The sequence below is a fragment of the Saccostrea echinata genome, unplaced genomic scaffold (genome assembly GCF_033153115.1).
Source record: "Saccostrea echinata isolate AGI-Se365-2 ecotype Australia unplaced genomic scaffold, CSIRO_AGI_Sech_v1 ptg000046l, whole genome shotgun sequence".
In the NCBI taxonomy this organism is placed as follows: domain Eukaryota; kingdom Metazoa; phylum Mollusca; class Bivalvia; order Ostreida; family Ostreidae; genus Saccostrea; species Saccostrea echinata.
This window is the reverse complement of record NW_026889795.1, coordinates 11,635,113-11,659,864: the sequence shown is the minus strand read 5'-3', so window position 1 is coordinate 11,659,864 and position 24,752 is coordinate 11,635,113. Positions and strand designations below refer to the sequence as shown.

Sequence of the window (24,752 nt, the reverse complement as noted above, 5' to 3'; positions counted from 1 at the left end):
TTTTAATCACCACGATAGCTTTTGCTGGGAAGAAAAAACTACAGAGGAAACAATGTTTTTCTCTTGTAAATTGTACAACAAACCAGATCATATCTATCTCTTACTCCCCGATGTGTTATGATTTTTTTTTTGTCGACTCTTCAGAAATCATGTTAGGCGAACAGAAGGCTGTATTAATGTTGCATGAGCCTCTCGGAGAAATCGCAGCACAGTCTAACCCATCAGGCCACAGTTACTGTGTGTTCGTTTCTCAGACTTAACGACTGAACAAATGACTTGACTAATCAGTACGTGCCAATTAATGTGTGTTCATTTTCTAAATCTAAAGATTATTCAATGATTTGAATAAAAAATAGTCTTCCAGTAAGCTGTTACAAAATTCTTTCATTTAAAAATTTAGAGATGGAGTGATTTTCTAATTTAGAGAAACAAACTTTTTTTTTGTTTGACCTTAGTATATTTCATTCACACAAGAGAGCTGAATAATTAAAGCTCCACATAATTTCTTTTTTATGTACTGTACAGGGTCAAGGGGTCAGATTATATTAACTGCATGTAATCTCATAATAAACGCACCAATAACCAAGTGCTATACGTACACTATATATATAAAGATATAACATTAAAATTTCTGCAACTAAGTAAATTAAATTTTAAATTTATCCTTTTAATGTATTTTAGATGCACATATATAAATTTATACAAATTTTGCTGAATAGGATTAAAGTTTATTTAAAGCCTTTTTCTTAGCTTATTGCTGCACGCAATTAAGCAAGCTGTTATTTCTGTAATCAGTTCTTATTTTTAATTTATCTCTGTTTTTCCACTGTTTCATTCTTCTTATTTTCTTTTTATTTGCAGTAAGAAAAAGAGCCTGATTTAAAAAAAATATTTCTTTATTATTAATTAGAAATTTAACCTTTTTCATTTGAAATATCACAAAATTAGTATTATCTTTATTTCAGTTAACAATGTTACAGTAGTATTAGGTGTAGAAGAAAAGAGAAGATGGTGACATGTGGGGTATATTAAGTTAATTGTTACTTATATTTTGATTGACAGGTTCTGAGATGGCCAAGTCCAACCTGCTTCACAAACTCAACAAAAAACTGAGTGAAGAACACAAGCAGTTACTGAAGGTAAGGTTGGATAAGAAAGGGGGAGGGGGTAACAAAGGGGGAGGGGTAATAAGGGGAGAGGGAGATAATAAAGGGGGGTTGTCATAATAAAGGGGGTAGGGTTAATAAAGGGGGAAGGGGGGTTATAAAGGGGGGAAGGGTATAAAAGGAAGGGAAACAACAAAGGGGGATGATAATAAAAAGGAAAAAGAGTAAAAGGGTGGGGATTTTTCCTGTAACTGATGAGAAAAATGTGACAATCCAGATCAGGATTAAAACCTGGGCCCCCTGAATTACTAGTCAGGTGCTCTACCAACTGAGTTATCTGGCCACCAGCAGTTGAAACTCCCCCAAGACATATTGGAGACTAGTCTATTTATTGCTGAAATGCAGTTTTGTTTTTTGTGGGGGTAACTCTCTCTGAATAAATATTTAAAACACTATTGTGGAGTTAATATAAAAATCTGATCAAGTCATTGAAGGTCACGTCGTGTGTTGTTGATTGAATCCTCAAAAGTTTCTTGGCAAACTTTGAAACATATCCATACTATGTGTCTAAAGGTCCTAATTTCTGTAAAAGACAAACATTTATTGTTTTAGAACAAAGTTTCATTTAAATTTAACAGAAAATCTCGGAAGGTTTGGACAGACATGATCCGAGACTCCGATCTCCACGGAAATCTCGTCATACTCAGGGCCAGCAGACAGACTCGGAGGACGGCGAGACAGACAGCATCCGATCACTTCCTGTCACAGGGCTAGAATTCTCACATCTCGATGAACGTGAGAAAGTTCTGCATAATGCACAAGGTATGTAATTTATTTATCACAATATACTCTGGAATCATTAGATTTTGGGGTGACTCAGTATTTTTGGAATTTGTGGGTACCTCCCAGCCGTGAATTAACATCATCCATGAATTAATAAACTGACTTTTCAAATTTAATTTTCCTTTTGCAGATACGAGTGAATACACGAAATTAAATCCTCACAAACAAATTTGGCCCCCATGAATTTTAATGATTCCACAGTACTTAATATTTCACCCCAAAGTATCTTTGTTAATGTACTCTATAGAGTATTAGGATTTCATCCCTGTAAATTTATTAATCAATGAAATTGTATTTTTTGCCAAACTCTCCACAATACTAAATGAAACTACAGTATTAGGCATATATCACATTTTAACAAATACTCCCATTGATGTGAGAGCATGTACTCATCAGGAACTTCGTGGACCGTGCATCTGTGTGCTGAGAAACCAAGTACAGAGGTGTTTTTTGGTACACTGAATTGGTTTAATTTATACTTGCATGTCTTTTCTCACTGGGAGTAAGAAATTGTGATGAGCTGATTTGGTAGGCCGCATGTGAATATTTATGTTAAGGTTGCAAGAGTTTCTTCCCTTGAAAATGAGCTTTAGTGCACAGTGAAAAATTTCAGTGCTTTAAAACAGAGGATTGAGGAAGCAAAGATTTTGCCTAGATCTGTCACAGTTATTTTGTTTATCAATAGTTTGCTACACTGTAATTACAGGATATCTTCCATTATGATTATCGAAATAAAATTTTGAGTTTTTGTCATGAATCCATATTTCTTTAAATTTGATGATTAGTAATAGGTAATATATTACAGGTGGCTAGCAGAAATTTGTTGAAACAACTGTCAATTTTGAAATGGAATAATTAAATCACAATGAAAGAATATTCTGAGATTCTGTCCTGGCCTATTTGATAGACTACCATTCATTTTATCTCTTTGGTGTAAATGCATTCTTGAATGCCATTCTATAAAAATTGATATGGATTTGCAAAATTAAAGTTAATGTAAAATCATTTTATAAGGAAATCTATGATATAAATGAGTAGTATTGTTTATAAGCCCATCCAGCTTATAAAGATTAACTTTCACATGCCAGACTTAATAAAAAATGTTAACCTTGAGTTTAACTTTTTTTTAAAAAATTCTGAGTTTAGCATGTTTAGTAGCCATTTTCACAAATTAAAACTCTTATGACAAAAGATATATTATATATGTTTGACAACTCTGTGATATATATGATATATCTTTGTTTAAAAAGAAAAATTTAATTCTTATGATCAACAATATATTATTACTTTGTTAAAGGATTGACAAGATACTGTTAAAATTTAAATAAAAAGAAGAAATTGTGACCTACATGGCTTATATTCTTGATGGAGAATTAGAAAATTTTTAAGATATTTGTGAAAAGGTCCACACTTTGTTTTCTTACTAATGTTGTGTCTCAGGATCTAGACAAGACAAAAATCTTATTATTTCTACAAGGTACCAATAAATTGATTTCTCATTGGAGCCTGCCTTTAACATAAAAGTCACTTCAATTTAAATCAAATCCCCCCCCCCCCAAAAAAAAGAAAAAAAAATCTATCCCCATACGATCTTTGCTAATTCAACATGTCTAATACATTTCTCTCAATAATGCCTGGTATACATTCTGATATCATGATAGGAAATCAATTTACATACAAGGTAAATTAAATTTTACTTTTAAAATCACCCTGATCACTGTTCTTCATTTGAATTTATTTCTACAATGAGATATGGAGGAACCTCTGATTTAATATATTAAATTAAAATTCAGAGTTCCTCTTAAAATTCAGGAATCTCTCAGAAGAATTGTGATTATGGTGTTTTTAAAGAATAGAATATCTAGCTTGTATGTAAATTGAATTCCTATCATAACATTTGAATGAAGACATTGAGACTGTATTCCTTTATGTTTAGATGTTAACATCTTCTTTAAAGGCTTACATGATCAAAGGACTCATTGTTTGTGAATGTGTCTGTGATTTTTGTGAAGTCAGAATTTAAGTTCTGAAACAGTGGAGATGTTGGTAATAGGCTTTAATAAAAGTCATAACTCCTGGATTTAGTTACATGTATACTGAGTTGGTGACCAGTTTACTGAATTCCAGTCGGTCCATCAGCTCATGAAGTTTTCAGCAGAGTTCAACTAAAATCCTAAGTGAAAAACTATTTTTTGTGTGTGTGAAATTTGGAATTCTGAATAAATAAGATGAAAACCATGAGATTTTTGACCAACAACTTGGACAGATCCTTACTCCCTTAACTATTGTGGAATCATCATTGTTGGTGGGGGACCAATTAATGGTTGTGGATTTTGTGGGTCATTCTTACCCATGAATTTACATCCCTACGAACATTTATTTTGTAACATACTGATTCATTGAAACTACTGTACAAATGAGTAGCCCACAAAATTACAATCCAATTAACAAGTAAAATTTGCTTGCCCACAAACATTGAACCCCTACGAATTAAAATGATTCCGAAGTAACTAATGAAATTAAAATACATTGAGTTTGCCATGATAATGTTCTCTGTGTAACATGAGATGGTCCCTTTGAGTGAAAAACTTTCCTCTTTTTTTTGTCTGATGAATCTGCTATTCTAATGTAAAATGAGAACACCTTCAAATTGAGCTTAAATTTTGACTTGGCATACTAGTCAAACCTTTTAATTAACTATTGGAATAAAAAAAAAACTTGAGTTATATCCCCTAGCAGCTCTGATGGATTTTTTTTTCTTGTGGATAACTTAATAAAATTGATACTTTTAATCCCTTTAATTGTCTGATGCAATTAAAAAAAAAAAAAACAAGAGCTTTTTCCACTAGCAGCTCTGTTGGATTCTTTTTCTTGTGGATAGCCTAATAGTAAAATTAAAATACTTAGAGTTTGTTTATAAAGTTCACTGTATAACATTAAGATGCCTCTATCTAGTACTATATACTGGAGTGTTTTCCTCTGCTTTCTCTTTAATGTGCCCTTTAACTGATGGTTCTTTGTGATTTGGTGTTAAGTCAAACAACATTTCAATGTTAATGTGTTGACATTCACTTCACTAGTAAACCCCAAGTCTTACAGGGCGGTATATTGTACACATTGATTAACTGTGTAGGACCCTCCTTATTAAGTGACTTGTGGATCATTTTCAACATTTTAACATTGTGCTCAATATCATGGACCAGAGGAAAATAACATATTTTAGGGTAAATTTTACTCCCTAATGGAGTACTTGAATTGTAAATTGCTTTTGATTTGAATTCATTTTAATTTTCTGTGCATTTACAAATGTTGGTAAGTGTTACTCAGTATTTGTCTTCACACTATTGAAGCTTTGTGATGACATTTCTCTCAAAACTGTGACATTGTGAAGATGCTTAGTGTTGAAATGTTTTTTTCTCCCAGTTCAACAGACTTTTGATCATCTTTCTGCATACATGTCAGTAAAATGTTACAGACAATTTCTTAATGGGAACCACAGAATATTTCAACATGTTGTCCATTGGTCTTTTTATAGTAAAACACAACTATAACGAAGTGCCAGGGATGGACAATTTTGCTTTTTTAAGTGTATTATCTGTTAAAAAGTTTACAATATATTTAAAAGTCGAGGGGAATGAAAAAAACACTTCGCTGTAAGCGTCAATTCATTATAACGGTGTTTGCTTTAAGCATGTTTTACTGTATAATGTGTGTCTTTTTTTCCAGATGTACAGGAGACTTTGGAGACGCAGCGTGAAGAGATTGCAGCACTCCGCTCTCGTATGTTAGAGGAGTACGAACAACTTCTCAAAGTCAGAGCAGAAGTCATGGCAACCCAGACACAGGAAGTGGAAAAGCTCCAGAGAGAGATGGATCAACTTCACCAGAGTTACGCAGAGCAGATCAAAGTGTTCCAGACTAAAGTGGAAGAACAGTCAGGTAAGAGATGGCAACTCCACCAGAGTTACGTGGAGCAGATCAAAGTGTTCTAAACTAAAGTGGAAGAACAGTCAGGTAAGAGATGGATCAACTCCACCAGAGTTACGCAGAGCAGATCAAAATGTTCGAGACTAAAATGGAGGGACATTCATGGTTAGAGATGGATCAACTCCACCAGAGTTACGTGGAGCAGATCAAAGTGTTCCAAACTGAAGTGGAGGGACAGTCAGGTAAGATATGGATCAACTCCAGCAGAGTTACTTGGAGCAGATCAAAGTGTTCCAAACTAAAGTGGAGGGACAGTCAGGTAAGAGATGGATCAACTCCACCAGAGTTACGTGGAGCAGATCAAAGTGTTCTAAACTAAAGTGGAGGAACAGTCAGGTAAGAGATGGATCAACTCCACCAGAGTTACTTGGAGCAGATCAAAATGTTCCAGACTAAAATGGAGGGACAGTCAGGTTAGAGATGGATCAACTCCACCAGAGTTACGTGGAGCAGATCAAAGTGTTCCAAACTGAAGTGGAGGGACAGTCAGGTAAGAGATGGATCAACTCCACCAGAGTTACTTGGAGCAGATCAAAGTGTTCCAAACTAAAGTGGAGGAACAGTCAGGTAAGAGATGGATCAACTCTACCAGAGTTACATGGAGCAGATCAAAGTGTTCCAAACTAAAGTGGAGGGACAGTCAGGTAAGAGATGGATCAACTCCACCAGAGTTACTTGGAGCAGATCAAAGTGTTCCAAACTAAAGTGGAGGGACAGTCAGGTAAGAGATGGATCAACTCCACCAGAGTTACTTGGAGCAGATCAAAGTGTTCCAAACTAAAGTGGAGGGACAGTCAGGTAAGAGATGGATCAACTCCACCAGAGTTACGTGGAGCAGATCAAAGTGTTCCAAACTAAAGTGGAGGGACAGTCAGGTAAGAGATGGATCAACTCCACCAGAGTTACTTGGAGCAGATCAAAGTGTTCCAAACTAAAGTGGAGGGACAGTCAGGTAAGAGATGGATCAACTCCACCAGAGTTACTTGGAGCAGTTAAAAGTGTTCCAAACTAAAGTTGAGGAACAATCAGATAAATGTAGAACTCTTTAAGAATGAGATCAGGCAAAGGTTAGACATGGATCAACTCCACTAGAGTTATGCTAAGCAGGAAAAGTGTTCCAAACTAAAGTGGAAGAACAATTGAGTAAATGTAGCCATCTTTGGACACAGGTTAGTGTGAGCATTCAAAAGTAAATGTAACTCTCTGTATGAGTGAGATAAAGCACAAGGCAGAGAAAAAAGGGTTTTATGCTCACTCAGTCAAGTAAAAGTGTGTATAAGATCAGGTACATAAGACTCTAATCCATTTTAAGAGTAGATTTTATGCAGACAAACTTTCTGGATGAAGAAATATCAGTAGAATGTTAGAAATATAGTCAAACCTCATTATCTTGAACTCGATGGCAAATGAGAAAAACTAGATATCTGAGGGTTCAAGATAACTGGAAGAAAAAGTGTTTGGGACTTCCAGTTCACTTGGACATATCTATGGTATTCAAGGTATTGGTGTTCAAGATAACAAAGTTCAACTGTACTAAAATCATTTATTATGGTCACTACATTTATTGACTTGTTCATGTGAGCATGTTCTATTGTTTTTTCTATATAAATTAAATGCTAAATATTAATCTAGATTGCAATTTAGCCAGTTTTTTTTCAGTCAGATTTATAACATTTTTGTTATATATTTTACAGAAGAGGCCATGCAGACCAGACTTAAGGAAGAACATGAAAGAGAAATCCAAGATTTAAAAGATCATTATGAATCTCAAATAAAAGAACTACGCAGTCAGCTAGAAGCCACAACACAGGAAGTGACATCATTGAAACAGGAAGTGACATCACCAAGTGATGAACAGAATGAAGAAAGCAGTGACCAGAGTGAAGCAAATGAAACAAAAGCAACAGACATTGACAGCAGGATTCAAGAATTAGAAAAACTGCTAGAGGAAAAATCAAATGAAATTGATGAACTTCAGGAGAAATTAGAATTAGAGTCTCAACTAAATATAGAACTCAGGGAGAAGATGACCTTGACAGAAAGCAAGGTCACAGAGATGGAGCAAATGATGCGTGAAAAACAGTGCCATATTGAAGAAATGAATAACAGATTGAAGGAAAAAGAGGCCATATTGAAGATTCTGGAGAGAGAGAAGGATGAAGTGGAGGAGAAATGTAGGAAAGACATTGCAGAATGTGAAGAGACGAGCGAGAGGACAACAGGGGAGATAAGTGACAAACTACTGAAGCTTCAACAGGAACTGGACGCTTCCTTAGAGCAGGAGAGAGTATTAGAGGAGCAATATGATGAACTACAGCATCAGCATAGGGAGCAGATAGAGGCATTGAGACAGGTGAGAGAGAGAGAGAGAGAGAGAGAGAGGGGCAGTATGATGAACTACAGCATCAGCATAGGGAGCAGATAGAGGCATTGAGACAGGTGAGAGAGAGAGAGAGAGAGAGAGAGAGAGAGGGGGGCAGTATGATGAACTACAGCATCAGCATAGGGAGCAGACAGAGGCATTGAGACAGGTGAGAGAGAGAGAATGGTAGAGAAAGGAAAGAGAGAGAGGAGAGGGAGAGAAAGGAGAGGGAGAAAGAGAGAGAGTCTAAAAACAGGTACTAAGATTTTATGGTTGTAAGAAGCATGTGATGGTAATAAATCAGCTTGATTTGATTAAGAAAAAAAAAACAACCCACCAATCTGATTAAGTACTTTTCCCCCTTAATTACTGTATATTTAAATAAAGAGCTGTGAAAATTAAGGAAATGCTTTTTAGGACATGGAGCATGAACATCGAGCAGAGATCATGGACGTGCAGTCAGAGTTCAAAGTTCAACTAGAGATTGAACTGAAGCGACAGGCGGCAGACATGACGTACGACTTTGGAGAAAAAATAAAAAAGATGGAGGAGGACCAGAAGAAAGAGTTGGGAGAGTTAGAGAGGAAAATAGCAGAGCTGGAAATGGTAAGTCAGGAAAGGTCAAAATAGAGAAATAAAAGAGGAGTCAGAATGGCTTAATCAAGGTGTCAGAGGGATTACTGTGGGGAGCTTCATGGGGAAGGGGGGAGGAGGGGGTTGCAGGGAGGGGTGGCAATTCAAAAACAATCGCGGAGTTGGGGAAAGTGGTTCAAAAAGGAAATGGTTACAGAAGAAATGAAATGAAATGCAAATAGGAGGGGAGTATATGGAATGGTGAACTATTTAAAAAAATGAGTGTTAAAATTAGAGGAGTGACAGCAGGAGTTGGGAGGGGTATAGTGGAAAGGGGGTATGTCATAACAGTGTGTGGTGGTGGGTGGGGGGTATAGAAGAAAGAGGGGATATGACATAACAGTGTGTGTGTGGGAGGTATAGAGGGAAGAGGGGGTATGACATAACAGTGTGTGTCGGGGGGGGGGGGGGGGGGTAAAGAGGATAGGGATGTACAACTTAACAGTGAATGAAGTTTACAGTTTATTCCACTCGGTGAAAGAATTTGAGTTCTGCTTACAGAAACTAAATATTGAAGACATTGGTAAGATGTTTGTTGAGATTTAACTGTAGATCTATGTGCTTTAACTGTATTTATTATTATGTCATTGTTAATGGAATCGGAGAGACTCGGGTCTCTGAAGTAGGGTTGATATAAGATTATGTATTGGGTGGAGTGTTTGATTTCTGTATAACACACACACTGAGGTTTACAATACAAGACTGCTGGCTGTTGTAAGGACTCTCGGTAGTTATTTGTTAAGTACTTTCTAAGTACATTGAATATGTAAGACTGTAGATTCCCTTTGGAATATTTATGGGTCTCAAGAATTCTTCTAAAGTGTTGACGTTGATTGTTGATGGTAAAGAGTGCTTTGAATGCAGTCCATTTCTCTGCCAATCAGAAATGACTTACACTTCACCATTGAAACGAAAGCTTTCCTTACATAAAAATTTTAATTATTTTAATGCTTTACCCAGTGTAAAATTGAGTGAGTAGATTTAAGATAATTGTAATTCTTAAGTTTATTTTACTTTTTCAAAGTCCTCAGTGTATTTGATAGTCGACAGAGTTGTCAGTGATTTGGGATTTAATCCATTTATACTTCTACAAAAAGTAATATCAAAGATACAGTTAGGAAAATTCTTTTTTTTTGGTATAAATTCAGCCCATTTATCAACACATGATACACATATTGACCCTTCCACTACCCCCTCCAAGAAAACATTCATTCATTTTGAATTCCCTAGAGTTAGTCCTAGTATCATCTACAATAACAAAGATAGAGCTATAATATTTTTTATTTATATAAATTCAATTCAATATTCAACACAGAATATGGATATGTCACCCCCCCCCCCTCCCACTCCCCCCACCCCCTTTCAAGAATTATCCCATTCCTCTATCAGCTGACTCAGCAGAAACAAGGCTCTGTACAAAATCAGATTTATCTCAGAGAGATTTAACACACGATCAGAATTACCTTTAATATTAACCTGTATTATAGATATATAGGTATAGAAATCGACAGGTAACTATACCTGTGTGCAGGTAAGCTGTTTACCTATATTACTTATAACAATACTTCCAACAGTATATAGCACTGGGGTATCAGGGCTTTTTAAAAAGTTATTTAATGATTTAATAACATAGCAATAGTCCTGCCTTTTAAAAGAACGTTTGGTTCCTTGGAATTCTGTGAGTCGTGCAACCTGTGATTATGAACGGAATGAAAACAAAGGATTCTGGAGGGATTATTCCACGGTGTATTGAAATAATTTAACGTATTGTAGTGCCTCTCAAACTTTGGTGTATGTGTGTCTTAGAATGTGCTGATACTGTGTTAATGATTTGTATAGATATATGCATAGATAGAAGTGAAATTTTTTGGAAAAGTGAAATTAGACTTGATAGGATTGTTTTTCATGAAGAATTAAAAGTTATTATTTTGGGATTCGTTTGCTAAAACTGTGTTAAAACTGTTTCATCTAGCAGATATTTGTTGGAAGTTCTTGGAGACCAATTCCTTGTCATGATTATGTCCTCAAAGGCACGAGTCTGAAATTAAAGAAATTGTTAACAGGAACTCACATATTATCATATTAAAAGGTCGAAAATTTCTGTTTATTCCATTTCCAGCAATTGATGATCATAAGACACTCTTGCTGCTGTAAATATGACGATACGATTGTGTGATATATAAGGATTAATTATTCGGTAAATTCTACATGCTGGCACCAGCAGACATTTAGAAGATGTAAGTATATAGATTTAAAGGCCTGTAGCAGTTAATTATTAATCAGTTAATGATTGTGTTAAAACATGGAGCAGGTTTAGACTTGATGTATAGAGGGGTGTGTAAGAACTGGTAAGTCTGTTGGTGCATAGTGTATATACTTCAACATGATGATTCTATAAGGACTTTCAAATTATTTCTTCTTAAGTTTCATAGGAATTGGGGGGGGGGGGGAGGTTTAAACCGTAAGGGATTTTCTTGTAGTTTTCAGCAATATGTATTGAATATTTTTCACTTGCAAAGTTTTGGGTTTGGCCATAACCATTGGTATTTGATACCATGTTGCAGCATGTAATATTTTGATGATGTTTCATTTCTGATGTGCTTATCATGACATGGTATCTAGGTTCATTAAGTTGTGGTTGAGAGAGAGATGCAGGTTTCCATATTTGACCACTAGATTCAAACTGGCAGTCTGATGATCATTCTGTTAAATCTTCAGTGATCTACATGTAGTTTTTCTAATGCTGTAAAGTAACATACTTCTTCCTATGGGAAAATTCCACAGAATCACAATTTCTGTGCAATCCATGGGTAGAAAATGACACAGATATCTTAGAATGCCAATATATGTCTTAAATGTACTTTAAACACTGGAACAAATTTCTGAGTGTGGAAAATTTGTGAACATGTACATAGTGTTAATTAATACCATGCAGAAAAAAATGTATTTCTACAGTAATTACGGTATTAATGTATCTACAAATTATTACTCACTTAAGCAAATTACTGTGAAATCTTCAGTGTACGGTGTAGTTTGGGCTATATGGACTGTGAATATTGGCCTGGGTCCCTCAGTGGTTAGAGCACCTGCTTGGGTCCTGGATTGAAATCCCTGTCCAGCCATATTATATCTTCATTATGTATTTGTGAATTCTAACTTTCTGTAATTAGTATATTTGGTCAAACAACTGTCAAATCTTTAGTCTATGTTGTTTTACATAGGTACATATGGTAAAGTAACTCAAAATTTGGTCAAGCAACTGTCAAATCTTCAGTCTACATTCAATGGGTCTATACAGTAAGATGGATTGATATTAAGCAAGATACAGACAAATTCAGGTATATTTCGTTTGTCACACCTTTTTGACGTACCGGATGAGAGGAAGTCAAGCAAAGTTATTTAAACATTTATTGATCGATTGATCTATTGATCGATTTAAACCTCAATGAACATACATGTGTAAATCTGTACTTGAAACTTAATGTCGTAAAAAATATTACAAATGGCCTTGCAAAAACCAAAGGGGCTCTGTATAAAAATGGAAATGAGATGTTTTCCTTTTTTTTTTTAGGAACATGCTAAATTGAATAGAAATCTGAATTGAAATAAAAATCTGAATGATTTATTTAAAGTGGGTGTTTTAGGAAATCAGCTTTGAAACAGATTTTATTAACAAATTTAGATTTAAATTTTCTTTGAACTGATTTTTTCAAATTAAGATTGAACTTGACATACATATTCATGCACTACCAGGGCATTTGTTTGGAAGTTGGTTATGCTGAACAAGAGAGGAGGTTCAATAAATAAAGGCTGGTCTTTCTATGGTGTTCATAGAACATTAGGTCCAGGTTTTCCTCTCCTTTTGTGCAGGCCTTTGTTGCTGTTTTGTGCATTGGCAATAGCGACATTTAAAATTTCAATTTAAAATTCTAATGTTTCATGGGAAGGGGATGCATGTTGTTACACGAAAATAAGAAAGTCTAATCATAAATCACAAACACACCAAAGTTTCTTATTTTTTTTTAATTAAGATCAAAATCCATTGAAATATATATATATATATATATATATATATATATATATATATATATATATATATATATATATATATATATATATATATATATATATATTTATTATACCTCTGTGAATTTTTTCTATATAAAAATATGACGAATAAACCTGCTATTTTTTTAAACCGTGGAATAGTTTTTGTGCTATTAGCCCATGGTGAAATAGTCATCAAACTATTCACCGGCAGCATTCCGTTTCCCTCGCTTTTCATCTCGGAGCTCTTCTGGTTTTATCCAGATTGTGACGTAACATAAGTAAAGTCGGCTTCGGTATAATAAAACACCTATTTACTGACTATTCGGACAATAGCAAGTTTATCGTCCCCCTCGACAGCAACTATTTCCCTCGGCTGCGCCTCGGGAAATAGTTGCTGTCTTGGGGGACAATAAACTTGCTATTGTCCTCATAGCCAGTAAATAGGTGTATAATATTTAATCTTTTAAAAAAAGATATTTAAATTTTGTTATTGAAAATGAAAATGGTTAGTAATGAAGATCGAAGCCTGTTTTCATGTAAGTTTTAGGAAAAGGAATGTTTTGTCCTGAGCCCAAAATCTTTAATATATATTACTTAGTAGCAAAGCATAAAATGGTTTCTTTCACAATATCAGATCATGATCACAGACAGAAGATACAAATGAAATGTGTATGTGTGTGTCAGTCTGAGGGTTCATTTTCTTTGGTTGAAATTTTTTTGATTGCTGACTTAATATGTGAAAAAATAATTTTTTGAGTAATGTAAAGGGGATGGGGTGGGAGGAAGGGAGGGGTTTAAAAAAGAAGGAATTCTCATTTCATTGTAGGTATGTTGACTACGGAAATTAACATCACGTCTTAGATGGGTAAGTTATAAAGGGGGGAGGGGGGCAAGAAAAGAAGAAGGAATTCTCAGTTCATTGTAGGTATGTTGACTACTAAAGATAACATCATCTCTTTGATGGTTAAGGAAACAATTCTGTTGAAGTGTTGACAAGTCTTACCATTCAATATCTCACCTCATTGACTTTAAGTAATTTGATACACAGACATTTAAATCTGTGGTTAGGATTTCCTAACTTAAGGTGCACCATCGTTCTGCTCACACATTTAAAATTTTTGCTTTAACACTTAGAATTTTTCAAAAAAAAAAAAAAATTAAAATTTACACAGTACTAGAATATTGTAGGGTAAAATTTGTTAGAAATGGCACTTATTCACTTGAAGGAATAAATAATCATTTAACCAAGAGTTATCTCTCTTATCAGAGGGTCAGTGAACCTTAATCATTCTACAAAGTCTGACACTGGAGCACTGTAACATTATCAGTAAATCAGCTGATTGAATTTCTCAAAATATCGACCTTTTAAGGAGTAAACAGGTAAACACTTGTCAATCAAGTCAGCTGATCACATTCCAAACTGTAGATAATTCTTTGGGTGTTCCTGGTGTAGTAGGAACTGTTACTTTGGAATTGAAGTGGCTTGTAAATAGAATTTGATTTCGGTGTTGTTTACTGGAGAATTTTAAAATACATGTACTCCAAAGTAAAAGAAAATACTTCTGCAACACATCGATTCTTTGCAGGTTCCAATACAGTAAAATGTGCCTTCTGTAGATTCATGGAATTGCAATTGTTTTCCTTTGAATGAAATCACAATTATGTAAATAAAGATAAAGAAGAATGGTATATCTAGGAGTATTTCCCAGAGGGCGGAAGAACCCATAAATTGATAAAGATTAAAGCAATTTTTTTTGGACATGATAGAAAAAAAGGAGAAAAGGGGAGAGTAGTAGGGCTGGCATGGAGGGATCATAAGTAAATATCCTGTTTGTGTGTTTTCGTACTTCATTAATGAAGGATTTTATTACTTCCTAAAAAAAAAAGGAGGGGGGGGGGTCCAAATAGCAAGTAAGTCTAGTTTAATTCATGAATCTTATGACAGAATATTTTGGTTCTGACTCCCCTGACACTCTCCACCCTCTCTGGTTCTGTCCATGAAGAACATTTTCTATATCACTTGTTTTCTTATGGCTTGTATTTGTAGTTTACCTGTTTGTAATGAAGACAAAAGAAGGCGCTTTACATCTAAATGTTTTATGTCTGGGGAATGAATTACAGTCAAACCTCATTATCTCTAACTCAATAGGACTGAGAAAAAACTTCGAGATATCCGAGGGTTCAAAATATCCAGGGTGAATACTTAAAGAATAAAAGGGTTGGGACTTCACTTCAACATATCCATGGTATTCGAGATATCCGTGTTCAAAATACCAAAGTTCAACAGTTACTGTATTATATGGCTGCTACAGAGATGTGTCATGAATTAAAATAGATTTCTTATCTTTAACTTAGTTCAATTTTCATGTTTTATTTGACTTGGATTTAGGAACTTTACTTTTATATACTGTAATTGACTATGTCATGAAGAGACCAAAAATATTTCCTCCATAGTTTATATGGCATTGACATTTGCAGTCAGTGTTGAGACATGCTTTATAATTAACCTAACCAAGTAATTTTGGGTTTTTTCCTGATAATTACTTATTAGCAAAGTCATTCATTTAAAAAAAAAATTGCATTTGCAGAAACAGCAGAAAGACACACAAGAAGAGACAAATGTGGCAGTGAATCTCCCAGAATCCTCCTCTGAAAATTACCCAGAATCCTCTGCCATCACTTTGGATGATGATCCCGATTCCCTCAGTAAATCTACGGAGACGGCCAGTACTGTAATCGACGCCCAGAAGAATGTCAAACCGGAGAAGAAGATTTCTGAGGACTCGGGCGACAAGACGGACGACGAACTAGAGGAGATGGAATCAGAGGGACACGAAGAAGGGGGGAAACCCAGCAAAATGGAGGCGGTGAGTTGTGTTCATAACCAAGAGGATTATTTTATTATGAGGAGGAGGGGCTGGAAGACAGGGATAACATGATCGCAAAGAAAACACAGATTAAAGGGAAAAATAAATTTAACAAGATGTGTTTGTGAAACACTGATGGCCCCGTATGGCAGCTTATGGCGAAGGTTAAAGTTTCTTGAATGCAAGCCAAACTCCATATCAAGAAATCAAAAAAGTTGGTACCCAAGGAAAGGTCTTGTCTCGAGGAATATATCTGTGAAATATGAAAGTCCTAGTACAAACTGTTGAAGAGTTATGGCGAAGGTTAAAGTTTTTTTTAGAGTAAGTAAAATGGCAAGGTCAAGGTCAAATGGTGCCCAAGGGGAGTTCTTATCACAAGTGATACCCATGATCGTGAAATGTGAAAGCCCTAGAACCAAACGTTCAAATGTTATGGCTAATGTTAAAAATTTTTAAAAGTAGGTCAAACTCCAAGTTCAAGGTCAATGCCAAATTGTTGGTATCCAAAGGAAGGTCTTGTCACAAGGAATATACATGTGAAGTATGAAAGCCCTCACACTAACTGTTCAAAAGTTATTGCCAAGGTTAAAGTTTTTCAAAAGTAGGTCAAACTTCAAGGTCAAGGTCAAAGAGTTAGAGTTGTTGGTATCTAAAAGAAGGTTTTGTCACGAGGAATGCATATGTGAAGTATGAAAGCCCTAACACTAACTGTTCAAAAGTTATGGCCAAGGTTAAAGTTTTTCAAAAGTAGGTCAAACCCCAAGGTCAAGGTCAAAGGGTCAAAGCTGTTGGTATTTTAAGGAAAGTCTTCTCACAAGGAATGCATATGTGAAGTATGAAAACTGTAGCACTAACTGTTCAAAAGTTATGGCCAAGGTTAAATTTTTTCAAAATTAAAGTAGGTCAAACTCCAAGGTCAAAAGGTCATAGTTGTTGGTATCCAAATAAAGGCCTTGCCACAAGGAGTACACATGCGAAGTATGAAAGACCTAGCTCAAAATGTTCAAAAGTTATGGTCAAGGTTAAAGTTTTTTCAACAGTAGGTCAAACTCCAAGTTCAAGATCAAAAGGTCAAAGATGTTGGTATCCAAAGGAAGGCCTTCTCACACGAAATACACTAGTGAAGCTTGAAAGCCCAAGCTTCAAGTGCTCAAAAGTTATGGCTAATTTTAAAGTCTCAAAAAATTTTGCAAAAGTGGGTCAAAATCCAAGGTCAAGGTCAAAAGGTCAAATTTGATTGTAACCAAAGAAAGGTATTGTCAATACAAATGTGAAATATGAAAGCCATAGCTCTAACCAATCAAAAGTTATGGGCAAGGTTAAAGTTTTTGCAGACAAACAGAGAGACAGACAGACAGACGGATGCACAGGGCAAAAACTATATGCCCCCGAATCTTCGATTACGGGGCCATAAAATGGACTTCTTCATACTGGGGTTTGGAAAGGGGGGGATTCAATAATTTTTTTTTCTTTTAATTTTAATAGTTGAGTAGACACTGAAGGAGTTTTATAAGCAGATTTTCTGCTTATAAAACTGGCCTTTGAGTACTTGGTTTAGGAATGTCTTTATTGTAACATTGAATCATCCTCATCTTTCTTGGCCAACATTAGAATCAAAAATGAAAGTCATTTGATGATCATGTACATGGATGACTATACTTCATCAAGTTATGGCTTTTTTGACATCAGTAAACTGATTTTTATGTGTTTTAGGTTTCGAGACAAGACACTTTCAAGGAGAGTGAAGATTTTGAAGAGGCCAGTGAAAGCAGCTCACCTGAGACGAGCGAGTCTCAGTCCGCGGTGGCAGTGAGTCAACTCATGGGTACGATCAATCTCGCCAAGCAGGAGACATTCATGAAACTCAAACAAGAGTATGAGGCCAAAATCACTAAACTCACGGATGATCTAGAGCAGGCCATGGTCTTAAACGACGAACGTGAGAAGTGCATCGATGATATAACAGAGAAATACGAGGCAAAAATTAATGAAATGAGAGTTCACTATGAGATGAGAATTAAAGAACTTGAGGAATCTGATGTCGACATTGAAGAGCTCAAAGAGAAAGTGAAAGTAGAATTTGTGAAAGATTATAAGGCGGAGTTAGCACAAGTGCATACTGAATATGAAGAGAAAATGAATCTGTTACGACAAGAGATGCAGGAAAGTAACGACTTGGAGAAACAGGAAATAGAAAAAAGACATAAAAAGGAACTGGAGGCCTCGGAAGAGAAATATGATACACTTGTTGACCGTAAGTAGAAAACCTTGGTTTTACGGCAAGTAGACTATTACAGTAAGTTGACAATCTGGTTAACAGTGTTATAACATCAAATACATTTTACTTTAAACTTAAAGTTAACAGTTTTAGCATGTAGAACCTTACTGGACATTGCTTCATACAGAAAATACAAACAGACACTGAATAATGTATGCCAGGGGGATTAGATTTTTCGGAGACCAATGAATTACATAATGATTTCAGGAAACATACCTGATACCCAATCAATGATAATGCATGTCAAGCAAGAAACAATAGTTCTTGATTTGATTGATAGACCAGCCACCTTAAAATCTCAGATTGATAGACCAGCCACCTTAAAATCTCAGATTATCCATGAATAAGGCTTTTCTGTGTACTGCTTAACTTGTCACCCAGAGTAAACACATATATAACCAAGTGAACTCATATGATATTTGGTTATTCTTAATTATTTGTTAGTTAATCTCTAGTCATTCATTTGATATGTTATTCTTCAGTTTTAAAAGTATTTGGTTATTTTTTAGCTAAATATTTGCTTCTTCTTCAGTAATTTATTTAGTTATTCTCAGTAAAAGTATTTGGTTATTTTTCAGTTAAATATTTGCTTCTTCAGTTATTTATGTAGTTATTTTTCAGTTAAGTATTTAGTTATTCCTTAGTTATTTTCTGGTTGATTTTACAGGGATCCGTGGAGGTGATGCTCCGGAGGTAGCTGATCTAGTGAGGGACCGAATCGACACAGAACTCGAGATGGCAAAGTCACTCATGGAGCAAGAGTTTGAGGAAACCATTGAATCAGAACAGGTCAGTTTTCTTCTTTGATTTTAAGTCTTTCTTTGTAAGTATGGTATGTGAACATATGATAATGTTTGTTTACTAAACCATTTTTTGACAGATTTTCTTCTTTTTTTAAGGCAAGGTTTCAAGAAGAGAAGGAAAAAGAAATAAACGATTTACATGCACAACATGAAAAAGAAATTAAAGAAACACGACAGACTCTGACAGAGGAATTTCAGGCTAAGCTTGAGTCTATAGAAAGTAAATACAGCAAAGAGATGGAGAATCTGCAGAGACAATTAGAGACTGGAATGCACCAGACTCTGGCAACCGAAGACGAGATCCAGAAATACCAGGATAAAATTCACAAACTCGAGACCGAGTTAGAAAAATTAGTGAAAGAAAGTGAATCGAGTGACGAAAAATCGTCCAAGCGTACGGTGGACGAGTCTGGCGTCATGGTATCTGCCTCCAGTGAATTCGACACGGATGGAGAAACAAAGGATTCTGGGAAAGGGACTAAAAATAAGGGTGTGGATCAAACAGATTCTAGTGAAGGATTTCAAGTAAGTGAAATTTATGAAGAGACTAGTGAAACTGGAGGGGAGGATCTCAGAGATTCAGGGGGGTTAGTTGTAGATCAATCAGTGAAGGATTATGAAAGTGAAAGTGATAGTGGGAAGGAGGAGTTGACTCGGCGAGACTCTAGTGCTGATTTAGACAACTCGATACAGAACCTTAAAGGTTCTCATGCTGCTGCCATAGCTGAGATTGAAGAGGAGTACAACTCAAAGCTGGCCAGTCTGAAAGCAGGTAAGGGCAGTCTTCATATAATCTTATAGTTATTACCATAACAACCTATTCATATATATATATATATATATATATATATATATATATATATATATATATATATATATATATATATATATATATATATATATATATATATATATATATTGATGGACTAAATCAGGTAAGGGCAGTCTTCATTTTAATCTAATAGTTATTATCATAATAGCCTATTTATGTTGATAGAGCATTGACTAAAGCAGGTGAGGGCCAGATAGAAGATTCTCACTTAATGCAATACTGTTTATTATAATAACCCTTTTATTGTTATGGTTTTGGAATAACAAGGTCTAGGGAATATCCTTAATTTTTTTAATTTTAATATGAGGAAAAATTTATCAATCCAAAGAATGAGAACAGTGTTTTATTACTGAAACAGTTGATGTTAGAATTTTTTAGGCCAGAAAAAATAAAACGAAAACTTTGCACATTCCAGACAAATCGTTAGAATTTGCTGTCAAATGTGAAGTAAGCTCTGGTGTGAAACTCCTTAAATTGATTCTTACAGTCATGGATAGACCATATAAATTAAGTTATATGCAGAGCTTAATGTAGTTTTAAAAATTTAAGTCTTTGATTAAATATTATAGTGTATGTGGTGTATAAGTATTCCAGTGCTTCAGATATCTACATTTGCAAAAATTCAAACTAAATTAAAAAAAGAATATTAATAATCTAGACCTTGATTAAATCTAATGTATTATGGATGCAGGCTTTGATGAAATTCTCCCTTGGCCAGAGATTAACATAATTAAAGGGATTAAGCCTCTCTGTCTGTGTGGCCTGGAGTAAATTCACCTCTTGTTGATTTTTGACCAGTGTCTGAACTTTTTCAGTCATGTTTCTTTGGCTCTGTTCCTGTTAAAGTCTTTTCGGTCTAATTAAAAATGTTAAATAGCTTACTTTTTTTTCAATACATATGTCTATCAAACATACATTTATTTGACATTTTCAAAAGTGGTTAATCAGTGTTACATTAAAAATTAAATCCCCCCCCCCCCTACACCGCCTTTAAGAAAAAAAAATACATCACTATTGATGTATTTGATGTATCAGTTACCAATTAATTTATAGTCAGCTGGCCTAATTATTGGGATAACCTTGATCACCGAAAACTTTCAATTTTAAATTGGGGTTACAGGTTAGGATTTATTTTGTATTCTGTTCCAATATGTTGAAGGTACACATTAGTAATTAAATCTGGCAGGCTTTTTTTTTTTGAGCTATGTCCATATGACACATTTTTTTCTCTATTATGCCTTCTGTGTGATTGGGTGAGACATACAGTGTATACAAATAGATACAGTAACAGTTTATATACTATATAGTGTGGAATTTATATCTCATTTATCATGAGTGTGCTGTGTGATACCTTTGAGCTTGACTCGCTATCATCTTCTGTTTTTGCCTTCCATCTTCTCCCACTCCAAGGGTTAGAGAAGGACTACCAAGAAAAACTCGACCAAATAAAGAAAGGTGAGAGGCCCCGCCCACTTCCTGTGTAACCATGGATACCACAAACTAATAACCAGCATGCAATTTCTAGCTCAGTAGTATATTTCATTAACCAATTGATATCTCTATAATCTAGTAAACGCTTTCTCATGTCTTATCACAATGGTAACAATTAACAAATCCTTACCATAGTAATTATTATTAACCAATCCCCTGCATGTGTCTTCCTAGCCCTGCCCTGTATGTAATTACTTAACATGGTAACTTTTAAACCATCCCCTGCTACTTGTATTTTCCTAGCCATGGTTACTTTTTTTTAACCAATCCCCTGTTACATGTATTTTCTTTACCATGATGGTAACTTTCACATATGTGTAACCAATCCTTTGCATGTTTTTACTTTACCATGGTAATTTTTAACCAGTCCCCTGCATGTATTTTCCAAGCCATAGTAACTTTTAAGCAATCCCCAGCATGTTTTTTCCAAGTCATGGTAACTTTTAAGCAATCCCCAGCATGTATTTTCCAAGCCATGGTAACCATTAACCAATCCCTGGCATGCATTTTCATTACTATGGTTACTATTAACCAATCCCTGACATGCATGATCAGATTGTTAGCCCTAGTGTAGATCCATTAGTATTATTTAATATATTTTCACATGACATTCAGTAGCTACTAACACAACAGTACAGTCTGTAAACTTCTGCTTCAATCTTACTTTTCTACAAAAGTCATGGGGAAAACACTTACTGCTCTAAATTACTTTTGAATGAGTTTTCCATTTGCTTATTTTCTCATATTGTACAAAACCTTGAAATAGCTTAAAATACATTCTTCCAGAACTCTCTAGCACCAAAAGTTCACTGACTGGAGAGGTCACTGAAGGTCAAGGTCAAAGACCAGAGAAGGATGACCTTGACTTAGCACATACAGAGGAGCTGCATGACCTTGAAATCCGTCTGATGGAGAAACACAGCCAGGACCTGTTTAACCTTGAGAACCAGTACAAAGAGAGAATTCAGGAAATCCAACAGCATCACCAGGTCAGGGTCAAACACATAAGGTCAAGGGCATCTGTAAACGAGGTCAAACATAATTTTGAAAAGTAAACTATTGACTGAGGATAAAGGAAAACTGTAAAACAAAGTCAAAGTGAAAATTAATAAATATTCAAATTGTAAAATAAATAAATATTCAAATTGTAAAATTAATAAATATTCAAATTGTAAAGTATAGATTCAAAGTAAAGTATGGTCAAAGTAAATATAGTAAAACATGCTTGTATAGCTTATAAAGAATTGATGCTTATAGCTTTAAAATATATTGTTAACTCAACTGTTATACTGAATAACATTTATAACAAAGCAAAATCGTCTGTCCCTGGCACTTGTTATAAGCATGTTCAACCTTAATAAAAATAGTTGCTAGAATTAAATTGTGACGCAAAGTGAATTCAAAGGTGTTGACTTCTTAACTTAAGAAAATATATTTTCTATTAAAAATATAACCTTTTGATATTTTATGTTTCTTAGGAAGAAGTAAATAATCTAAAGAAGGTTGTGGAGTATTTTCAACAGACTGCAAACCCAGAGAAATCCCAGGTAAAGTGGACAACCCACATTATAACTACCTAATGTTCGTGTTTTATGTACTAGATATATTATATGTGTACTGTATATGTTAAATGGTAGATTAAGTAATTGAGAGGTGGATTCAGATTACTTTGGTTGAAGTATGTTTTTCAGGAAAATATTTTTTTGCTACTGGGCAGCATTAGTGTATTTCCAGTAAAACGTTTAATTCCCCACTTTTAAAAAAAAAAAAACTAGCAGTCAGGAGAAAAAGTGCAATTCTTTGCTTGTGCAGTCTGCTCTTTGAAATTGGAGATAAAAGTTATAAGAACAGTAGTTTGTATAATTATCATATAAATTTTTTACAAGTGACAGCTTCTGTGTTCATTTGTTCAGATCCGTACAATTTGTGTTGACAAGATATTTATTGCCAAAGGGGAATCCCAATGGAGATATAAATAGTTACAAATTAACTGCTCTCTATAGTAGGAGGTAAAAAGAGTATATGTGTGTTATTCAAACAAGTACAATGGATGAGGTTAGATGAATAAGCATGTTAGCATGCTTAAAATGTGGAATTTCATACATGACAAATGTAGCTTAAGTTGTGGAAACATTTAGAATTGTGTAAGTATCTCTTTATTCAACTTGAGGGGTTTTCACATTTACCGTGTTTACATGTGTTTGTGTATAAACATCTATCATGGCTCTAGATCACTCACAGTAGAAGATTAAACTTAAAGTGTCATGCACTTGAATATATGTGTACAAGATAGCACATGGAACTTGAATATAATTAAAACAAGTCAATTATGTATAGACAGTCATCAGACCTTTAATAGTACATGTAGTACGATATAGACTTATAGGTGTGAAGCAGTAAAATGATGTTGTAATCATGTTGATGGCACAACACTGTTTACTCATTAAGTTTTGTTATTGTCAGTGCATGTGTTTTTACGCAGGCTTATTTATAGAATATATTGTGTGTTATTGAGTTAAGTGCATTAAGGTCATGTAGCAGGTGGGAGGTTTAAAGATTACAACAATACTGATATTTTCATTAAGTTATAATGCTCTCTAAATAAACACTGCAGACAGAGTTAAAATTTAGGAAAATATCATGTAAATTTGAAGCAGTATATTAATTGCTGCATGCACTTATATTGGTTTCCAAACTTTATAAGCTTGGGCAGTAATCTGTTAGAAGTATGTACCAGTTTTGAGAAGAACCATACATGTAACAATTAAGATATATAATATAACTTTGTGATTTGACTAAGGTCATAAATTTATAAGGGAACTTTTGTGTACAGGAAGATCTTCTAAATGTGTGAATTTCCTCAACTGTGAATTAGGGCTGCATAAATAGGGATTTTAACAGACACCTGCAGATTTTATCCCAGATTGTACGTGTCCAGTTAATCCCTAATAGAGCTTTGAGGGATTAAGATGTTAAGTCAGTGTAGAATTGTGATATATGTGTGACCTCTGTAATTCCATCAGGAAGGGCTTGTCAATGCAAACAGAGATTTTTTTCATGATGATATGTATACCCTTTAAATTGCTATGAACTAAAACATGTATAAATTAAAGTCAAAGTCATTTGTAGAAGTTGGTAATATATTGAGTTTTGATGACCTTAATTATAAAATTCATTTGAAAATTGGTTGAGTACTTAAGACCCAATGTTTATATTACAGATCTCTTCCTCTCTCTATTCTACCTTTCTCTCTCTCTCTCCCCTTGTGGATTTTAAATGAAAGTTAAGAAGTACATATTCATCCTGAAGTTTATGGACCCTTTATACATGAAGCTATAAGTAAATATTTCTACCAAGTCCAAGGTGTAAGAATGTGTACTTTCTTAACACTGACATACAGATTTATACACCCCCTTCTTACTCAAAGCTAAAACTGAACTTTTTTTTACTGAAGACAGAAACTTGTCAGATGTGTTTGCTTTGGTACACAGTGTATATAT

At 34.7% G+C, this 24,752-nt stretch overlaps 1 protein-coding gene across 1 annotated transcript in view; it reads left to right on the top strand.

Annotated features, from left to right (window-relative positions):
- Positions 1-24,752, top strand: part of LOC133202071 (golgin subfamily B member 1-like) — a 147,361-nt gene that overhangs the window by 44,268 nt on the left and 78,341 nt on the right. Inside the window, exons 10-20 of the mRNA XM_061337853.1 lie at positions 1,063-1,139; positions 1,745-1,928; positions 5,676-5,888; positions 7,631-8,223; positions 8,716-8,904; positions 15,570-15,848; positions 17,562-18,102; positions 18,794-18,915; positions 19,026-19,701; positions 22,039-22,241; positions 22,731-22,799. Coding sequence (XP_061193837.1) covers positions 1,063-1,139; positions 1,745-1,928; positions 5,676-5,888; positions 7,631-8,223; positions 8,716-8,904; positions 15,570-15,848; positions 17,562-18,102; positions 18,794-18,915; positions 19,026-19,701; positions 22,039-22,241; positions 22,731-22,799 — 3,146 coding nt within the window. The remainder of the gene's footprint in view (positions 1-1,062; positions 1,140-1,744; positions 1,929-5,675; positions 5,889-7,630; positions 8,224-8,715; positions 8,905-15,569; positions 15,849-17,561; positions 18,103-18,793; positions 18,916-19,025; positions 19,702-22,038; positions 22,242-22,730; positions 22,800-24,752) is intronic.